Here is a 19,392-nt window from a genome sequence, read left to right on the forward strand (position 1 = left end):
TATTTCTGAATGAGTGAAAAGAGACAAACTAAGAGGGACTGGGAAAGTTGTAGAAGGTTTGTGAGAAGTTTTGAGAGTTTTATATATGGTTAAGCTAAATACAATTAACTAAGTAAATTTAAATCTCAAAAGTAAGCTGGTACAAAATAAAAGTTAAGTTTTCTCTCTCTAGTAAGATAAAGTTTGTTAGACTAGTAGTCTGCTACTGACATTATGAAAAGTTTTCTACCTAAAAAAACAAAGATGATGTATGTCACCAAAGTAATTTTCTTTCTTTCTTTTTTTTTTTTAATTCAAGTTTATTGGGGTGACGCAAAATAATTTTCTGCATTTTATATTTTCTCAATCAGGTCCTTGGTTACTCAAAAACCAAATCTAAAAACTAAGTTTTGCTAATAATTACGTAAACTTCAATAATTTAGAACTCCTAGAGCATATGTACCTTCCTCGGTATCAGCTATAGGCCAATACAAGGAAACTTAGCCTGATGTTTTCCCCTAACTGGCAGGAATTCTAATGGTTCTGACCCACTGTTACATCCCTGATTAAGAGGCTCAGATCCTAGAGAAGGCCAGGCGTTTGTTTAGATGTCTTTAACAGCCAAGACAGAAAAACAAGGAATAAAGGAACAGTGAGACCAGAGGATGAGACCAGACAGAGACAGGCCAGACTTTTGGCCACAGTTATAGACAACCCAGGGCTGAAGTCACCTCAAGGCACCCCAAAAGCCCCAGAGAGAAAGCATCAGATAAAGGAGCTTACTTTGGATGTGGAAGCCCAGACCACTAGACCTCCAAAACAGCTGTGCCCCCTGTACAGACCAAAGGGCACTACAGGAGAGAATACCCCTTGTTCTGAAGGGAGCAGGGACGAACTCCCTCCCCCAAAATGGCTGTCATCACTGTTGGGCCTGAAGTTCCCAGTGGCTTCCAAGCTATTCTCATCACAGGAGGTAAAACTGAGGGTAACCCTGATGTGGCAGGTAAGCCTATTAATTTCCAATTAATACAGAAGCCATTTATTCTGTGTCAACTGCTCACTCTGGACCTTTTTCCTCTGAAAACTGCTTGGTTATAAAGATAAAGACAGCCTCCAGGTTTGGGCTCATTTTACTCGGCCTGTTTCTTATCATTGGTCTATACCTTAAAGAAAATGTAAAATAAACAAATTAAATTTAAAAAGGACTCTAGAACTATTTAAGTAAGGAACTAGACCTCATATCACGCAGCTGGCCAGCTTGCCTCCGGGCCATAGCTACAGCTGCCCTCCTGGTTCCAGAAGCCACCAAGCTCACTATGGGACAGGACTTAACCGTCTTTGCTCCCCATCACATTCGAGGACTTTTAAATACTAATAATAGTCATTGGTTCACTGATAGCCACCTCCTGAGGTATAAGGCCCTCTTATTAGGAAGTCCTGTAATCCAAATATGGACCTGCTCCACCCTTAATCCTGCCACCTTCCTCCCAACACAGAGGAAGAATTAACTCATGATTGCCAACAAATTTTAATACAGACCTGTGCTGCCAGAGCAGATTTACAAGAAACACCCCTAGACAACCCAGATTGGACTCTCTTCACTGATGAGAGCTTTTATAAAAAATGACATACAAAAGGCTGGATATACTATAGTCACTCTACATAATATCTTAGAAAACACAAGCCTTCCCTCTGGGGCCAGCACACAACTAGCTGGGCTAAAAGCTCTCACCCAAATACTACACCTGAGTAAAGGAAAAAGAGCCGTAGTTCCGGCTAATCAACGTGTTAATTTCGCTAGCTGCTCCAGTCAGTGCTTTAATCTACCTCACAGGCTACCCATGCCGTGAGACAAGAGTTAGGACAGGTCAGAAAAACAGTTCTCAAAAACAGAGCTGCCATAGATTATCTACTTCTCAAACACAATCAGGGATGTAAAAAGTTTAAAGGGTTATACTGTTTCAATCTCTCTGATAATTCAAAGTTAATTGAAGGTAAAGTTCAACAAATTCATAATATAGTTTCCAATATTAAATTAAAAACAAGATTCTTCGGTCTAGATTTTTCCTTCCTTACTTCCTCGCTTCCTAGCTCAATGGGACTAAAGAAGCCGTTCTCATATTTCTCTTATTATTATAGGAATTACCTCTTGCTGTTGCATACGGTGCATCTCTGCTTGTGGACCACTCGCTAGCTGGCTACGCAGCCTCCAAAGCAACAAACTCCTCATCTGGATCTGCTCATCTACCAGGGACCCTTAGATAGACCTCTGGGCAAGCCCTAGCTGCCGGTCTCTCCCTACTATGCCCCTCCTCAGCCTAAAGTAGCCAGAGCGGTTGTTGCCCCTGTTCCCTAACAGCAGTTAGGGTTACGACTTCAGAGGGGGGGATTGAGACAGGTTAGTTAGTATGTTGCTAGGTAGACAGGAAAGTCCCGGTGGAATAAACAAAAAGCAGCCATATCCTGAAAGTCCAAGTTCTGGAATGTCTCCTTCACTGCAGAACAAACCTGATGGATGAATTCCATTAGAAGGCTCCAGCCCCCTTCCTCAAACAGGCAAGGAAAGGTATAAAAGCAAGAACTTTTGCCTCAGTCACGGGGCACCTCCATTCAGGACCCCCTCCTGCTCGGCAGCGCTGACCCTTTGCTTTCAATAAATTATCATCTTTTTAAAATTCTTTCCCTCTCCTGGGTCCGTGTTTCCTTCTTCTGTCTCACCAGACACAATCCTGGCCTCACTCAAAGTTCCCTCCAGCATTTGCGGACTCACAGAGAAACATTCCTACATCGTTAGCCTCATCATCCTTAGTCTGACAATCCAGAAATGAAGGTGGCCTGTTTTATTTATACCGTATCACCTAGGGAACAATGACAGACAGAACACAGAGATTTCACTGACTACAGGACCAATTCGACTTTATAAAAAAGAAAACGTCAGACTATAACCATTGATAAAGACTGAGTGGAGTTATAAAATCATGTTGCCTAGTGATTGTCTACAATAAAACAAACAACCATCGATTTCAACACTTACTTTCTTCAGAGAGCCAAGATGGAAAACATACCAACATTCTGAAATACTAAAATTCTATCATTTTTTCCAAGTTATATTTTTTAAAAGAAAACAATTAAAAGTTTGATCTTTTAAGTATTGCAGACCATCACCAGTTTTCAAAAGAACTCTGGATTCTTACAGATTATGTATTCATCCTTTAATAATTAGATATGCCTCCAAGAGACACATCTGAGTTACAAGGACTCAAAGTGAAACGGTTGAAATGGACATTCCAAGCAAATGGCATCCAAAGAAAATCAGGTGTATCCATACTAATATCAGTGAAACAGACTTCAGGATAAAAAAGGTAACAAGAGACAAAGATGGACATTTCATAATGACAAAGAGGACTATACAACAAGAAGACACAACAGTCATCAGTATTTATTCCCCCAATCGGAGCACCGAAATATACCAAGTAACTACCAACAGACCTAAAGGGAGAAATTGACAAAAACACAGTTACAGTAGGGGACCTAAATACATCATTGACAGTTATGGATAGATTATCCAAACAGAAAATAAATAACGAAATAGGAGCCCTAAATGACACATTAGATGAAATGGACATAATTGACATTTATAGAGCACTTCATCCTAAAACAACAGACTATACATTCTTTTCTAGTGTACATGGAACATTCTCAAGGATAGACCATATATTGGGACATAAATTCAGCCTCAGCAAATTTAAGAAGATTGAAATCATACCAAGCATATTCTCTGATCACAAGGCTTTGAAAATGGACACCAACTACAAAAAAAAAAAAAAAAAAAAAAAGCAGAAAAACAACAAATATGTAGAGATTTAACAACATACTTTTAAAGAATGATGGGGTCAAAGAAGAAATAAGAGGAGAGATCAAAAGATACATAGAAACAAATGACAATGAAAACACATCCTACCAAAATTTTGGGGATGCAGCGAAAGCTGTTTTAAGAGGGAAATTTATATCATTACAGGCCTAGCTCAAGAAACAAGAAAAATCCCCCCAAAATAACCTTACGTTACACCTTAAAGAACTAGAAAAACAAGAACAAAAGAAACCCAAGGTCAGCAGAAGAAAGGAAATAATAAAAATCAAAGCAGAATTAAATGAAATAGAGAACAAAAAGACAATAGAAAAAAATGTGACAAAAAGCTGGTTCTTTGAAAAGATTAATAAAATTGACAAACCCCTGGCTAGACTCACTAAGATAAAAAGAGAAACGACACTAATAAAATCTGAAACGAAAGAAGGGACGTTATCACGGATGTTATAGAAATACAAAGGATCATCTAAGAATATTATGAAGGACTATATGGCACCAAATTCAATAACCTAGAAGAAATGGACAAGTTCTTACAAACATACAGCCTTCCTAGGCTGAATCATGAAGAAGTGGAAAATCTAAATAGACCAATCACCAGTAAGGAAATTGAATCAGTCATCTGAAAACCTTCCCAAAAGCAAAAGTCCGGGACCAGATGGCTTCACTAGTGAATTCTACCAAACCTTTAAAGAGGATCTAATACCAATGCTGCTCAAACTCTTCCAAAAAATTGAAGAAAAGGCAATACTCCCTAACTCATTTTATGAGGCCAACATTACCCTGATACCAAAACCTGGTAAGGACAACACACACAAAAAAAACTACAGACCAATATCTCTGATGAATACAGATGCAAAAATCCTAAACAAAATTCTAGCAAATCGAATGCAACAATGTATTAAAAAGATTATTCCTCACGACCAACTGGGGTTCACCCCAGGGGCACAAGGATGGTTCAACATACCCAAATCCAGCAATGTAATACATCACATAAACAAAACAAAGGACAAAAATCATACATCAACTGATGCAGAAAAAGTGTTTGACAAGATACATCATCCATGTATGATTAAAACACTTAATAAAATAGGTATAGAAAGAAAACACCTTAACATAATAAACGCCATATATAACAAACCACCAGCTAACATAATTAACAGTGAAAAACTGAAGCCCTTTTCTCTACGTTCAGGAACATAACAGGTATATCCCCTATCACCTCTGCTTTTCAACATAGTGTTGGAAGTCCTCGCCAGAGCAATCAGGCAAGAGAAAGAAATAAAAGGCATCCAAGTGGGAATGAAGAAGTTAAACTGTCATGCTCTGCAGAATAAAATACCTAGGAATAAACTTAACCAAGGATATGAAAGACGTATATGCTGAAAACTATAACACATTTTTAAAAATAATTGAAGAAGACAAAAAGAAATGGAAAGACATTCTGTGCTCATGGATTGGAAGAATCAACATAAGTTAAAATGGCCGTATTACTCAAAGCAATATACAGATTTAATGCGATCCCCATCAAAGTCCAAATGGCATTTTTTAAAGAAATAGAACAAAAAATCATCAGATTTGTATGGATCCACAAAAGACCCCGAACAGCCAAAGCAATCTTAACAAAAAGAACAATGCTGGAGGTATCACGCTCACTGACTTTAGCTTGTACTACAGGGCTACAATAATCAAAACAGCATGGTATTGGCAGAAAAACAGACACATAGACCAATGGAATAGAACTGAGAACCCAGAAATAAACCAACAGGAATCTGGACAGACAATTTTTGAGAAAGCAGCAAAAAACATACAATGGAGAAAAGACAGCCTCTTCAATAAATGTGCTGGCAGAATTGGAAAGCCACATGCAAAAGAATGAATCTGGACTGCTATCTGTCATCATGTACCAAAATCAATTTAAAATGGATCAAAGACCTAAGCATGAAACCTGAAACAATAAACTGCACAGAAGGAAACATAGGTATTAAACTTATGGACCTTGGGTTCAAAGAGCATCTTATGAATTTGACTCCAAAGGCAAGGGAAGTAAAAGCTAAAATAAATGAATGGGACTATATCAAACTTAAAAGCTTCTGCTCAGCAAAAGAAACCATCAACAAAATAAAGAGGCAAACAATTGAGTGCGAGAAGATTTCTGCAAACAGTGCCTCCAATAAGGGGCTAATATCCAAAATATACAAGGAACTCACGCAACTCAACAACAAAAAAACAAACAACCCAATTGGAAAATGGGCAGGACCCCTGAAGAGACATTTCTCCAAAGAGGACATACAAATGGCAAATAGACATATGAAAAAATGCTCAACATCACTAATCATCAGAGAAATGCAAATAAAACCACGATGAAATATCACCTCACCACAGTCAGAATGGCTATCATCAACAAGACAAATAGTAACAAGTGTTGGAGAGGCTGTGGAGAAAAAGGAACCCTCATACACTGCTGGTGAGAATGCCGACTGGTGCAGCCGTTATGGAAGGCAGTGTGGAGGTTCCTCAAAAAATTACGAATACAATTACCATATGACCCAGCAATCCCTCTCTTGGGTATCTACCCAAAAATCTGAAAACATTTATTCATAAAGACAAGTATGCTCCAATGTTCACTGCAGCTTTATTTATGGTGGTCAAGACATGGAAACAACCAAAATGTCCTTTGATAGATGAATGGATAAAGAAGTTGTGGTATATATAAAGAATGGAATACTATTTGGAGGTAAGAAAAGATTAAATAGCACCATTTATGACAACATGAATGGATCTTGAGATCACAATGCTAAGCGAAATAAGTCAGACAGAAAAAGCAGAGAACCATATGATTTCACTGATATATGGTATATAAACCAAAAACAACAAAACAACAAGACAAACAACTGAAAGAACAAAAACTAATAGATACAGACAAACGTTTAAGGGTTACCAGAGAGTAAGAGGGGAGGCGGAAGTGGGGCTCTAGAAGAGGGTAAACGCGGTCTAATATATGGTGATGGAAAGAGCACTGACTCTGGGTGGTGAACACAGAATGTGAGATATAGATAGTGTATTACGTATTGTACAGCTGAAATCTATGTAACTAAAAATTGTCGCCCCAATAAACTTTAATTTAAAAAATAATAATAATAGGGTTTCTTTCTAAACTATAGTTTCACAGCAAGATTTACTGAGATTAGTGTAGCAATAAAATATATTTTTTAAAAAGTAATGTCTTTAACATTAAAGTTAGAATGAAGTATAAAGCAAGTCACATTCCAAAAATTGGAAATTAAGGGAGCTCTTACTCTTTGTGAAAATATGAATGAGCGTTCCTTTATGCCTATGTGCTGCCTGCCTACACCCACCACACCTCATATATACACCTGTTTTCTACTACTACTTTAAAGAAAAATTCTTTGGTACCTTGAATAGTGCCAGGGTACAAATATCAACAATCTCCAATTTGAAAACCGTTCTAGAAAACTTATTGCTGATTAAATAAATAAATGCTTTGCTGACATGGTAATATTTTGTCAACTCAATTAATTAAGATATAAAAAAGAATCCATTGTGGAAATTAAAAAGCAAAGTAGCTAGTTCTCCCTCGGTATCTGTGGAGTACTGATTCCAGGACCCCCATGAATACCAAACTCTGCAGATGCTCTAGTCCCTTATATAAAATGGCACCGTGTTTGCATATAACTTATCACATCATCCTGTCTAATCTAAATCATCTCTTGATTAATTATAATACCTAATATGATGTAAATGCTATGTTAATATTTGTTATGGTGTATTTTTCAGGGAATAATGACAAGAAAATAAAGCCTTTTACAAGTTCAGTACAGACATAACCATCATAGGCCTAATTATATAGTATATGTCAGCAAAAACATAACTTTATTTTTCCAAATATTTTTGATCTATGGTTTGCTGAATCCATGGATGTGAAACCTACGGATATGGAGGGATAACTGTACTCTCTAAAATCTATTTTTATGAATGAAATTGATGGCAGTTGTTGAATTTCTGGACATCATTCCCTCCCCCCTGGGTATTCTCCTACTCAGTATTCACTTGTCCATAGATAAACTCTCTATTCTTTCTCCCTACAATCCTGTATCTATCATCCCCCTACAAGAAAATATATTTTTAAAAACTTTTGTTTCTTTCATCATAGGAACTTGAAGACAAACCATTTGAGGTGCCTGCTGTTTAAAGTAAGCACAGGACAAGCCCCTCCAACAAGTTAGACAGGTGTTAGTCAAAGGTCATCACACCAATTCAATGACAACAGGAGTCCCCCAATTTGGAGTGCGGCAAAAGGGAAATTTTATTCAGTGAAAACAGCTCAATTGTGAAACAGCTCAATGTAATAACAGTTCAACTAAGGAACAGCACGAAACAGTAGAGGTGGCCCTGGTGTTACAGCTTTGGCTGGGGACACAGTGTTTGATGGAAACAAAGTGTGCTCCATTGAGGCAGAGCTGAAGTTGGCTTATGCACAGAAGAGTGACTGATTAGTCCATTCCTGATTAGTCCATTTCTATGCAAATGATTCCAAATCTGCACAGTTTGATTGGTCCAAATAGCACTGTTCTGATTGGTCAGAATGTAGCCACTCTAACTGATTGGTAAAAATGCAGAGGGTATCATTGCACAGCCCCAATTAGCTGGGGCAGGTCTTCAGCCCATTAGTTGGTTTAAGAATCTAGGAGCTCCTTTACAATGGTCTGCTGAGAGGTCAGCAACACAGTGCAGGAGGCAGGCAGCTCAGTGCAGCTTTTCCCAGAAGTGCAGAGAATATAAGAGGCCTTTGTTTAGCAATGACTATTAGACTCTGTTTATAAGTTTGAATCCAATTAGCCACCAGGAGTCCTTCTCACCAGGCACATTCATTCTTAGGGTCGACAATAACGAAGAACATGTACACACTGAGCTCGCCTAACACATGTTATTAACGTGAATAAAGTCTGCCTCATGATTTACTCATTACTTATTTTCATTTAAAGTACATTTGCAAAAATGTTCCTGTCAGAAGAATTACTATCAAAACAGATTGTCATTCTGTGTCAAGGACATCTCAGAATGGAAAAAAATGAATGCCTACTGCTCATGGCTGCTTATTCCCACACATAATGCCTGGGGCACAATTCATTCAGGGAGATTCTCAGATGTCCAGGAAACAAAAATCCTCAGTCATCATCCCATTATTTAAATGTTTAATTGGCTCTGTAAATACTAAACTATAAAGATAAAATTACTGGCATTTGCCTGCTTCTGATATTACTACCTCTGAGATGGTAATTTTAAGTATCAACTTGGCTGGACCATGGTACCCAGACATTTGGTCAAAATTTATTCAAGATGTTTCTGTGAAAGTATCTTTTGGATGAGATTAACATTTAAATCAGTGGATTTTGAGTACAGCAGATTACCCAGAATGTAGATGAACCTCATCCAATCAGTTGAAAACCTTAATAGAACAAAGACTGACCTCGTCCATGCTAGAAGGAATTCTGCCAGCTGATTCAAACTGCAACTCTTCCTGGATCTCCAGCCTACTGGTCTAACCCATCACATTTTTTTTTTGGACTCACCAAGCCTGCACTATCACATGTAAATTCCTTAAATCAATCTCTCTCTCTCCCTCTCTCTCTCTCTATACATACACAGCCACCTAAACAACATCCTGTTGACTCTGTTTCTCTGGAGAGCTCTAATACACTATCGAAAAGAAAACAGGACTTTGCCTTGAAATTTATTTAAAAGCCATACAGTTTATTTGAAGATCAATGATCAATAATATTCAGTAAGTCAACAATAAGTAAGAAAAGCTAGTAGATGTGTAGACTTACTAGTTCTTCACAAAACAGTTTCATTTAATTTTCCAAAAGACTGAAAAGAGAAACTCCTTTAAGGAGAAAGAAATTTGTTAAAAACAAAAAAGTATTTCAGGCTAGAAGTCAAGATGAAATATTAAAATATTTATTAGCATCTTTGCAGATGTACAAAAATACATCACATAGACACACACAAATATGTACAGGTCAACTTTCCTTAGAAAATTGAAAAAGAATAAAATAAAAATATAATTATTGACTACTGATACATTACTATTAATCTTGAATCATTATTTGCATTACTTTCCTCAATTTCTCATAAGAAACAAGAACAGTACCAAGAGGTAATGTGATATAACAAGTATATTTGGTCTTTGTTCTGGGTTGCTAGCACGAAGCTCCTAAAACCCTTGTGATTTTAAGTGATAGGTGCATCTTTTGTCATTCATAGGGAGCCCCTTTTGAGCATGCCCAAGTTTGTGCTTCTGAGGTGACTTAGGGTAGGACTCCTAAATAGACTCAGGATGGGGCTGGTCACCAGAAAGACCAAATGATTAGAGGGTTGGAATTTTCAGCCCCACCAAAAGGGAAAGAGGGGGCTACAAATCTCCAGATTAAGCTCTCTAAAAACTCTTGAACAAGATTCGATGAGCTTCCAGGTTGGTGAATACATCCACATGTCAGGAGTGCAGTGCACCCCAGTTTCACGGGGACAGAAGCTCCTGGGCTAAGAAACCTCCGAGACCTCCCCCTATGAACTCTTCATCTGCCTGTCCATCCATAAACTCTATAAAATCCTTTATAACAAACTGGTAAATGTAAGTATAGCAGGTCCTTGGATAATGTAGTTCCATTCAACGTCATTGTTATGGCATTGATGAGAAAAAAAATCGATTCCCAGTCAGGGCTACTGTCTGTGTACAGTTTGTATGTGTACCCCATGTCTGTGTGACTCTTCCCCTGGGACTCTAGTTTCCTCTGGGGACTCCGGTTTCCTCCCACATCCCAAAGCTGTGCACGTTAGGTGGATTGGCGTGTCTAAAAGGTCCCAGTCTTAGTGAGTGTGGGTGTGTGTGAGTGCACCCAAAATGGAAGGGTGTCCTGTCTAGGGAGGGTTCCTACCTTGTGTCCTGAGCTGTAGGGAGAGGCTGCAGCCTCGCACCTCCACGACTCTGAACTGGAATAAGCGGGTTAGAAAATAATTATCTTACGTGTTTTTATTAATCTTTCCTAAATGTATGTATAGCTCACATTTATTTCAATGTTTAATAATAGAAGTGTTTGGGGATTTTATTGAAGTTTGGTCTTGTTTTTGTGACCAGAAATATACTGTAGGAATTTAACTCTTGCTTCTATCAATTAGTCTGTGATAAAATTGGTTTTGTTATACTATATTGCTTCGCTCAAAGTCAGTTTCCAAGAACCTATCAATAACGTTAAATGAGGACGTCCTGTAAATGTGTCTCTGAGTTCTTCTTTGAGCTTCTTTAACAAATTAATCAAATCTGAGAAGGAGGTTGTGGGAACCTTCCATTTATAGCCAGTCGGTCAGAAGCACAGGTAACAACCTGGACTTGGGATTGGTGTCTGAAGTGGGGGCAGTTTTGTACAACTGAACCTTCTACCTGTGAGGTCTGATGCTATCTCCAGAGAGTGTCAGAATTGAATTAAGTTTATAGGACACCCAGTCAATGTCTGCTGAGAACTGGAGAACTGTTTGGTGGTGGTGTAAAAAACACACATCGGAAGCACTATAACCTCAAGCAGCAGCGACCTGACACAACAAATTTCTTTGCATAAAATAATCCACAGATCTTCAGAAGGCTAATACTGGGGTTTATAAGGACCCACATGTCAGCACCACAAAAATGCCTATATCAAAACCACCTTTATCGGAACTCACTTTTTATTGTTGCATATGAAAGGAAAGGAGAATATACGAGACCAGGCCTTACGAGTGGTAGGTGGAGACAGAAGCACAGAGACGTAACAGAGAACCTAACAATTTCATTTCATTATCTGCAGCTGTCTTTTCGAAGCCATCACTTTATGGCCTACCATATCTACGTACAATAGTGGGTCTCAAAGTGTGGTCCCCAGTTCAACAACACACCACCACCTGAAAATCTGTTAGAAATGCATGTTCTTGGTCCCTACCTCAGACTTACGAAATCATTGTCTGGAGAAGGAGACCAGGAATCTGTGTTTTAACAAGCCCTCTGGATGGTTCTGATTCATTCTAAAGCTTGCAAACTAGTCATCTCCAGTAAAGTCCAATACCTTGAAGTATGAGATACAACTAAATCAGGAAATTCTAGAAACTGAGTGGCAGAATTTTACTATGTCACTATGGATCATATGGAAGAAATATTTTTTTGGAGGGGAATATTGGGGAACGATGTGTTTCTCCAGGGCCCATCAGCTCCAAGTCGTTGTCCTTCAATCTAGTTGTGGAGGGCTCAGCTCAGCTCCAAGTCCAGCTGCCGTTTTCAATCTTAGTTGCACGGGCGCAGCCCACCGGCAACCTTGTTGTTAACAGTTCGTGCTCTAACCAACTGAGCCATCAGGCCACCCCTCCGGCAGTTCAGTGGCAACTCGTTGTCTTCAATCTAGTTGTGGAAAGTATAGCTTACTGGCCCATGTGGGAATCGAACTGGCAATCCTGTTGTTCAGAGCTCGCACTCTAACCAACTGAGCCATCTGGCCACCCCAGAAGGAATTTTTATTAATATTATCCCTACTTTTTTATAAGGCATTTATTTCCCAATACTATCTAACTGACAATACTTAAGAATTTCCCCAAGATTTAAAATTCCATTCATAAGGCTGCTTTCTGCTCAGCAAGACAGAACAAAGCAAAAGTTTTTAGGAAGGATGATGATACATTCCCAGGCAAAACTTAAAGACTGAGGCATCATATTTTAAATTACCATGCTCTGAATTAAGTTTTTCAGTTCTTCCATTATATGGCCTATAAAAGTCATCATGAATAAATGCCTTACAAAAAAAGGAGGGATAATATTAATAAAAATTTCCTCCACATTATCCATAGTGATGTAGTAAAATTCTGCCACCCAGTAAATGCTAAAAAGGCCAAATGTATACAGTATTTTACAAAGTTTTCACTTCCGTATATGAAAATCTGCCAAAGGGCAATTCCTCTGACAATTTTATTCAGGTTATTAGAATCCCTTTGTAGAGAAAAAAAATGAATACCTTTAAATTGCTTGATCATATTCTGATGGTTTTCAATGGCTTCCTTTAAGATCATTTCAGGCTGGTCCATTTTCCACCGCCATTCAGTGCCCACCGGATTGGTATGATGCCTAGGAAAAAGAGGCAAAAGTTCTCAAGTACTCTCTGAAATAAGATCTCAGCTAATCATCTACTATGAGGTACCCAATAAAATCATAAAATCAGAGTAGATTTCCCCTTAAATGTTTAGCTGTTTACAGCTGAATTTTCTGATTTAATTGGAAATGAATTAAGTCATGACACCTAGCAGAGAGGGGTGGAAAGAGAAGTGCCAAGACGAAGGTGCTAGAACAGAAAAATGACAGTAGTGTGAAAACTGGCAAAATCTAAAGTCTCTAGTTTCACTGATGTATTATATCAATGTTCATTTCTTGGTTTTGATAATTGTTTTATGGTAATGTAAGGTATTAATATTAGGGGAAGATGGATGAAGGGCATATTGGAAGTGTATATACTACCTTTAAATTTGTCATAAGAAAAGGTTTCCTATCCTTAAAAGAATAAACATTGTTGGAAACATAGGAAATAAGTATTTATATTCACATACTGACATACAAGTTTATATAATCTGTGTCTAATAAATATAATCAAAAATACAAATGACACTTTGTATACCAGAGTATTAATTACACAGCCAGCTATAGCAGCAATTAAAAATTATATTTGCAAAAAATAAACCGATCTTAATCATGATTTTCAATACTGTTTTTCAGTGCTGGACTCGGTATTTTAATATGTTGTTCAGCGGTTTACATCCATGCTCATGAGTGAAAATGCAATGTAATTTGTGTTTTCCATGCTATTCTCTGGGTTGGTATCAAAGTTACACTAGCTTCTTAAAATGAGTTAGGAAGTGTTCGCTCTTCCTCGCCGACTGGAGAATTCCTTTTCCTTGAATGTTTGCTAGAACGTATAAAACCATCTAGACCTGGTTTCTTTCTGATATGATTTGTAAATACTAATTCAATACTGTAGTGGTTATAGGACTATTCAGAATGACATTCTTGAATTAAGTTTGATAATTTAAATTTACAAAGAATATGACTATTTTTCCAAATTTTCAAATATTTATCAACATTCTTTGTCTTTAATCTTTATAGCATCTATAGTCAATATAGTTAATATTTGTTCCCTCTCTACTTTTTGATCTTACAAGTAGAATTTTAAACAAAACCTCCAATTTCAATTATATTTGATTGATTTTATCTCCACACGTAGGTAGTATGTAGAGCAAGTTCATTAATTCAGGAGGTTTAAGATTATATTTATTTATTTATTTATTTATTTATTTGCTATTTACCTTACCAGAGCAAGAACACATCAAAATATCTGGGAGAAGTTTAACTTCATTTGCCTTAAAACAAACTACAAATTATATCGAGACCAAGAATAAAAACAAGAAACAAAGAAACAAAGAAACAATCAACACAGTGAAAAGGCAACCTATGAGAGAAACGATTTGCCAATCAAATGTTAGATAAGTGGTTAATATAAGAGTACATAAGGAATTCTTAAGTCAGTAGCAATAAATAAATAATAAATAGGCATAGAACCTGAATATTTCTGCAAATAAGACATAGAAAATGCAATTACCAACAGGTATAAGAAAAGACGCTCAGACGTCATCAAAGCGGCGCCATGAGGTGAGCCTCTGAAAATCTCCCCTGGAATTTACAACAAATTCAACAACTGTAACTCCACAGAGGACTCCCTGCACAGCAGACAGGCAAGACGAAGAGGCCCACTACTTAATTCACCGAAAGGTGGGCAAATTGCGAGAGCAGGGAAAGAAGGAAGGCAGAAGTGCAAAGACGGAGCCGCGCGGGCGCAGGACGCAGACCTAGCTCAGTGTGCCGAGCTCGCTGCTTCCCGAAACTACCGCAGCTGCGAGTGAGGGAGGAACTCGGACTGCTAGGGCTCCGCTTATGGCCCACAGGGCTGAGGGGACAGCATATAACACGGCTGAACCCAATGCTCATGGCAGAGACCTCGAAGCAAAGACTGAGGGAAGAAGGCTGAAAACAGTGGTTTAAGCCCTCACTGCCGAGCAGAGAATGGAGCCTTAGGCACTGAGACCAGCCGCCCCCTTCCTACCCTCCCAGAGCTCTCCCCGCCCCCACCTGCCCGGTGCTAGAAACGGAACAGTAGCAGTGTCAGATGAAAAGAACAGAATATTTGCAGTTCTGAGAACTGTGGTCCGCAGACATAGATTCGCAGCCCAACCAGTTCCGGCAAAAGGGAGGTAACTGTGGAAGCAGGCCTGGCTGTGCTGGTGGTCGCAGCCATTGCTCTGGGCCACCTCTCACAACTCACCCAACCCCTGGCCCCTGGGTGGATCCCTGCAGGAGTAAATAGAACTGCTGAAACATACCGGCTCTGAATCTGGTGCAGGAAGAGCTTTGGAACTTCAAAACTTCTCCACATCCCCACAGGGACCCAGAGCCCTAAGAACCAGGCAAATTGTTCACAGAGGAGAAACCCACCCTCCAGGGAATCCCCACATTGTGTCAGAAGCCAGAATAGTGCAGAGAAAATAATAACACTACAGTGTGAGAGAGAAAAAAGGTTGCAGTAGGAGAGAAAATAAAACATTCTACCAAAACCTACTGGAAAACAAAGAAAGACCTCTTCCTATCAACCTGTTGCAGACTCACTGCTGCAGACATCTAGGAAGAGAAATAATAAATCACTAATTGCCATGAATAACCAAGGTAACAAGACAGCTCAGGAAGAAAATGAAAAGTTTCCAGAAAGTGAACTTAAAGACATGCAAATCTGTGACTTAAATGACAGAGAATTCAAGATTGCACTTCTGAAAACAACAACGAGATGCAAGAAAACATAGACAGGCAGTTTAATGAACTCAAAAACACAATCAAAACCAAAATGAACATTTGACCAAAGAGATTGACATTTTAAAAAAGAACCAAATAGAATTTCTGGAAATTAACAACTCAATAAAAGAAATTAAGAATGAAATAGCCAGCTTAGGTAGAGTTGACCAGATGGAGGAAAGAATCAGTGGCATCGAAGATAGAAATCTGGAAATGACCCGGATGGAAGAAGAAAGAGACCTGAGACTTAAAAGAAATGAAAGAACTCTACAAGAACTTTCTGACTCCATCAGAGACAGCAATATAAGAATAATGGGCATGCCAAAAGGAGAAGAAAGAGACAAGGGAACAGAGAGTATATTCAAACAAATACTCAATGAGAACTTCCCAAACTTGTGGAAACAACTGGATCCTTGAATCCAAGAAGCAAATAGAACACCTAATTACCTCAACCCCAACAGGCTGTCTCCAAGGCACATTGTATTGAAGCTGTCAAAAATTAACGACAAAGAAAGAATCCTCAAGGCAGCCAAGGAAAAGAAGATGATAACCGTCAAAGGGAAGCCCATTAGATTATCTTCAGATGTTTCAGCAGAAACTCTACAAGCCAGCAGAGTAGAATGAAATATTCAAACTATTGAAAGAGCGAAATTATGAGCCAAGAATAATATATAAAGCAAAGAAATCCTTTAGATGTGAAGGAGGAATAAAGATCTTTCCAGACATACAGTAGCTCAGGGAATTTTCTAATACATGACCTGGACTACAAGAAATACTAAAGGAGGCTATTTAACCAGCATCAATAGGGATAATTTGTGGAAACCAAAACATAAAAGGAGAGGGAGTAAAGGCCTGAACCGGAATATGGGAATGGAGAAAGTAAACATGCTGAAGAAAATGGAAAACTCTAAATATCAAACTTTCTTTTACATAAACTTAATGGTAACCACTCAAAAAAATCCAGAACTGAAATATGTAACATAATAAAAGAAGAAACAGAGGGAAACATCATAGAATACCACCACACAGAAATAATAGACAACAACAAAAAGGCAAAGAAACAATGGAGACACAGCCTTACCAGAAAACTAAAGATAGAATGACAGGAAATCCTCACATATGAATAATCGCCCTAAATGTAAATGGACTGAACTCACCGATAAAAAGGCACAGAGTAGCAGATTGGATCAAAAAACTAAACCCAACCATATGCTGTCTCCAAGAGACACATCTCAGCTACAAGGACAAGCATAGACTCAAAGTGAAAGGGTGGAAATTGACACTCCAAGCAAATGGTGCCCAGAGAAAATCAGGTGTAGCCATAATGATATCAGATGAAACAGACTTCAAGGTGAAAAAGATAACAAGAGACAAAGATGGACATTTCATAATGGTGAAGGGGACTGTACAACAAGAAGACATAACATCATCAATATTTATGCCCCCAATCAGGGAGCACCAAAATACACCAAGCAACTACTAACAAACTAAAGGGAGAAATTGACCAAAGCACAATTATACTAGGGGGCTTAAATACATCATTGACAGCTATGGATAGATCATCCAAACAGAAAATAAATAACGAAATAGCAGCCCTAGATTACACATTAGATGAAATGGACATAATTGACATTTATAGAGCACTTCATCCTAAAATGTCAGATTATACATTTTTTTCTAGTGTACATGGAATATTATCAAGGATAGACCATATATTGGGACATAAAACTAGCCTCAGCAAATTTAAGAAGATTGAAATCATACCAAGCATGTTCTCTGATCACACAGCTTTGAAATTGGATATCAACTGCAAAAATAAAGCAGAAAAAAACACAAATACGTGGAGATTAAACAACATACTTTTGAAGAACAACCGGGTCAAAGAAGAAATTAGAGATCAAAAGATACACAGAAACAAATGCCAATGAAAATACTTCCTACCAAAATTTATGGGATGCATCAAAAGCAGTTTTAAGAGGGAAATTTATATCATTACAGGCCTTTCTCAAGAAACAGGAAAAATACCACATACATAATCTCACGTTACACCTTAAAGAATAAGAAAAAGAAGAACAAATGAAACCCAAGGTCAGAAGAAGAAAGGAAATAATATAAATCAGAGCAGCACTAAATGAAATAGAGAACAAAAAGACAATAGAAAGATTAACATGACAAAGAGCTGGTTCTTTAAAAAGATTAATAAAATTGATAAACAATGGCTAGACTCAGTAAGATTAAAAAAAGAGAAATGACACTAATAAAATCTGAAACGAAAGAGGGGAAGTTACCATATATGCCACAGAAATACAAAGGATCATCCAAGAATACTATAAAGGACTATATGTCACCAAATTCAATAACCTAGAAGAAATGGACAAGTTCTTACAAACATACAGCCTTCCTAGCCTGAATCACGAAGAATTAGAAAATCTAAATAGACCGATCACCAGTAAGGAAATTGAATCAGTCATCCAAAACCTTCCCAAAACCAAAAGTCCCGGACCAGATGGCTTCACTAGTGAATTCAACCAAACCTTCAAAGAGGATCAAATACCTGTCCTACTCAAACTCTTCCAAAACATTGAATAAAAGACAATACTCCTTAACTCATTTTATGAGGCCAACATTACCCTGATACCAATACCTGGTAAGGACAACACAAAAAAAGAAAACTACAGACCAATATCTCTGATGAATACAGATGCAAATTTCCTAACAAAATTCGAATGCAACAATGTATTAGCAAATCGAATGCAACAATGTACTAAAAAGATTATTCATCACGACCAAATAGGGTTCATCCCTGGGGCACAAGGATGGTTCAACATATGCAAATCCATCAATGTGATACATTACATGAACAAAATAAAGGACAAAAATCATATGATTATATCAATTGATGCAGAAAAAGCATTTGACAAGATACAACATCCATTTATGATTAAAACACTTAATGAAACAGGTATAGAAAGAAAATACCTTAACATAATACAGGCCATATATGACAAACCCTCAGCTAATCTCATAATTAATGGTGAAAAACTGAAGCCCTTTGTTCTACGTTCAGGAACACGACAGGGATGTCTCCTATTACCTCTGCTTTTCAACATACTGTTGGAGGTCCTCGCCAGACCAATGAGGCAAGAGAAAGAAATAAAAGGCATCCAAATTGGAAATGAAGAAGTTAAATTGTCACTCTTTGCAGGTGACATGATGCTAAATATAGAAAACACTTAAAGACCCCACCAAAAAGCTATAAAAAAAATAAACAAATACAGTAAAGTTGCCGGCTAGAAAATCAACGTACAAAAGTCCGTTGCATTCCTATATACTAACAATGAAATCTCAGAAAAAGAAATTTAAAAAAAAATCATTTTGCAATTGCAACAGAAAGAATAAAATACCTAGGAATAAACTTAACCAAGGATGTGAAAGACCTATATGCTGAAAAGTAGAACACATTTTTAAAACAATTTTAAGAAGACACAAAGAAATGGAAAGACATTCCATCTTCATGGATTGGAAGAATCAACACAGTTAAAATGGCCATATTACCCACAGCAATATACAGATTTAATGCAATCCCCATCAAAGTCCCAATAGAATTTTTTAAAGAAATAGA

General features: G+C 37.7%; 1 protein-coding gene across 4 annotated transcripts in view; it reads right to left on the reverse strand.

Moving 5' to 3' along the window:
- The window catches only part of LOC109437491 (S-adenosyl-L-methionine-dependent tRNA 4-demethylwyosine synthase TYW1-like), a 246,138-nt gene that overhangs the window by 112,708 nt on the left and 114,038 nt on the right, over positions 1-19,392 (reverse strand). For all 4 annotated transcript variants that reach the window (XM_074328473.2, XM_074328475.2, XM_074328474.2 and 1 more), the window contains exon 11: positions 12,898-13,007. In XM_074328473.2, the coding sequence (XP_074184574.1) occupies positions 12,898-13,007 (110 nt within the window). The remainder of the gene's footprint in view (positions 1-12,897; positions 13,008-19,392) is intronic.

Source organism: Rhinolophus sinicus, chromosome 3 (genome assembly GCF_057876585.1).
Source record: "Rhinolophus sinicus isolate RSI-liver-muscle chromosome 3, RSI-T2T, whole genome shotgun sequence".
Lineage (NCBI taxonomy): Eukaryota > Metazoa > Chordata > Mammalia > Chiroptera > Rhinolophidae > Rhinolophus > Rhinolophus sinicus.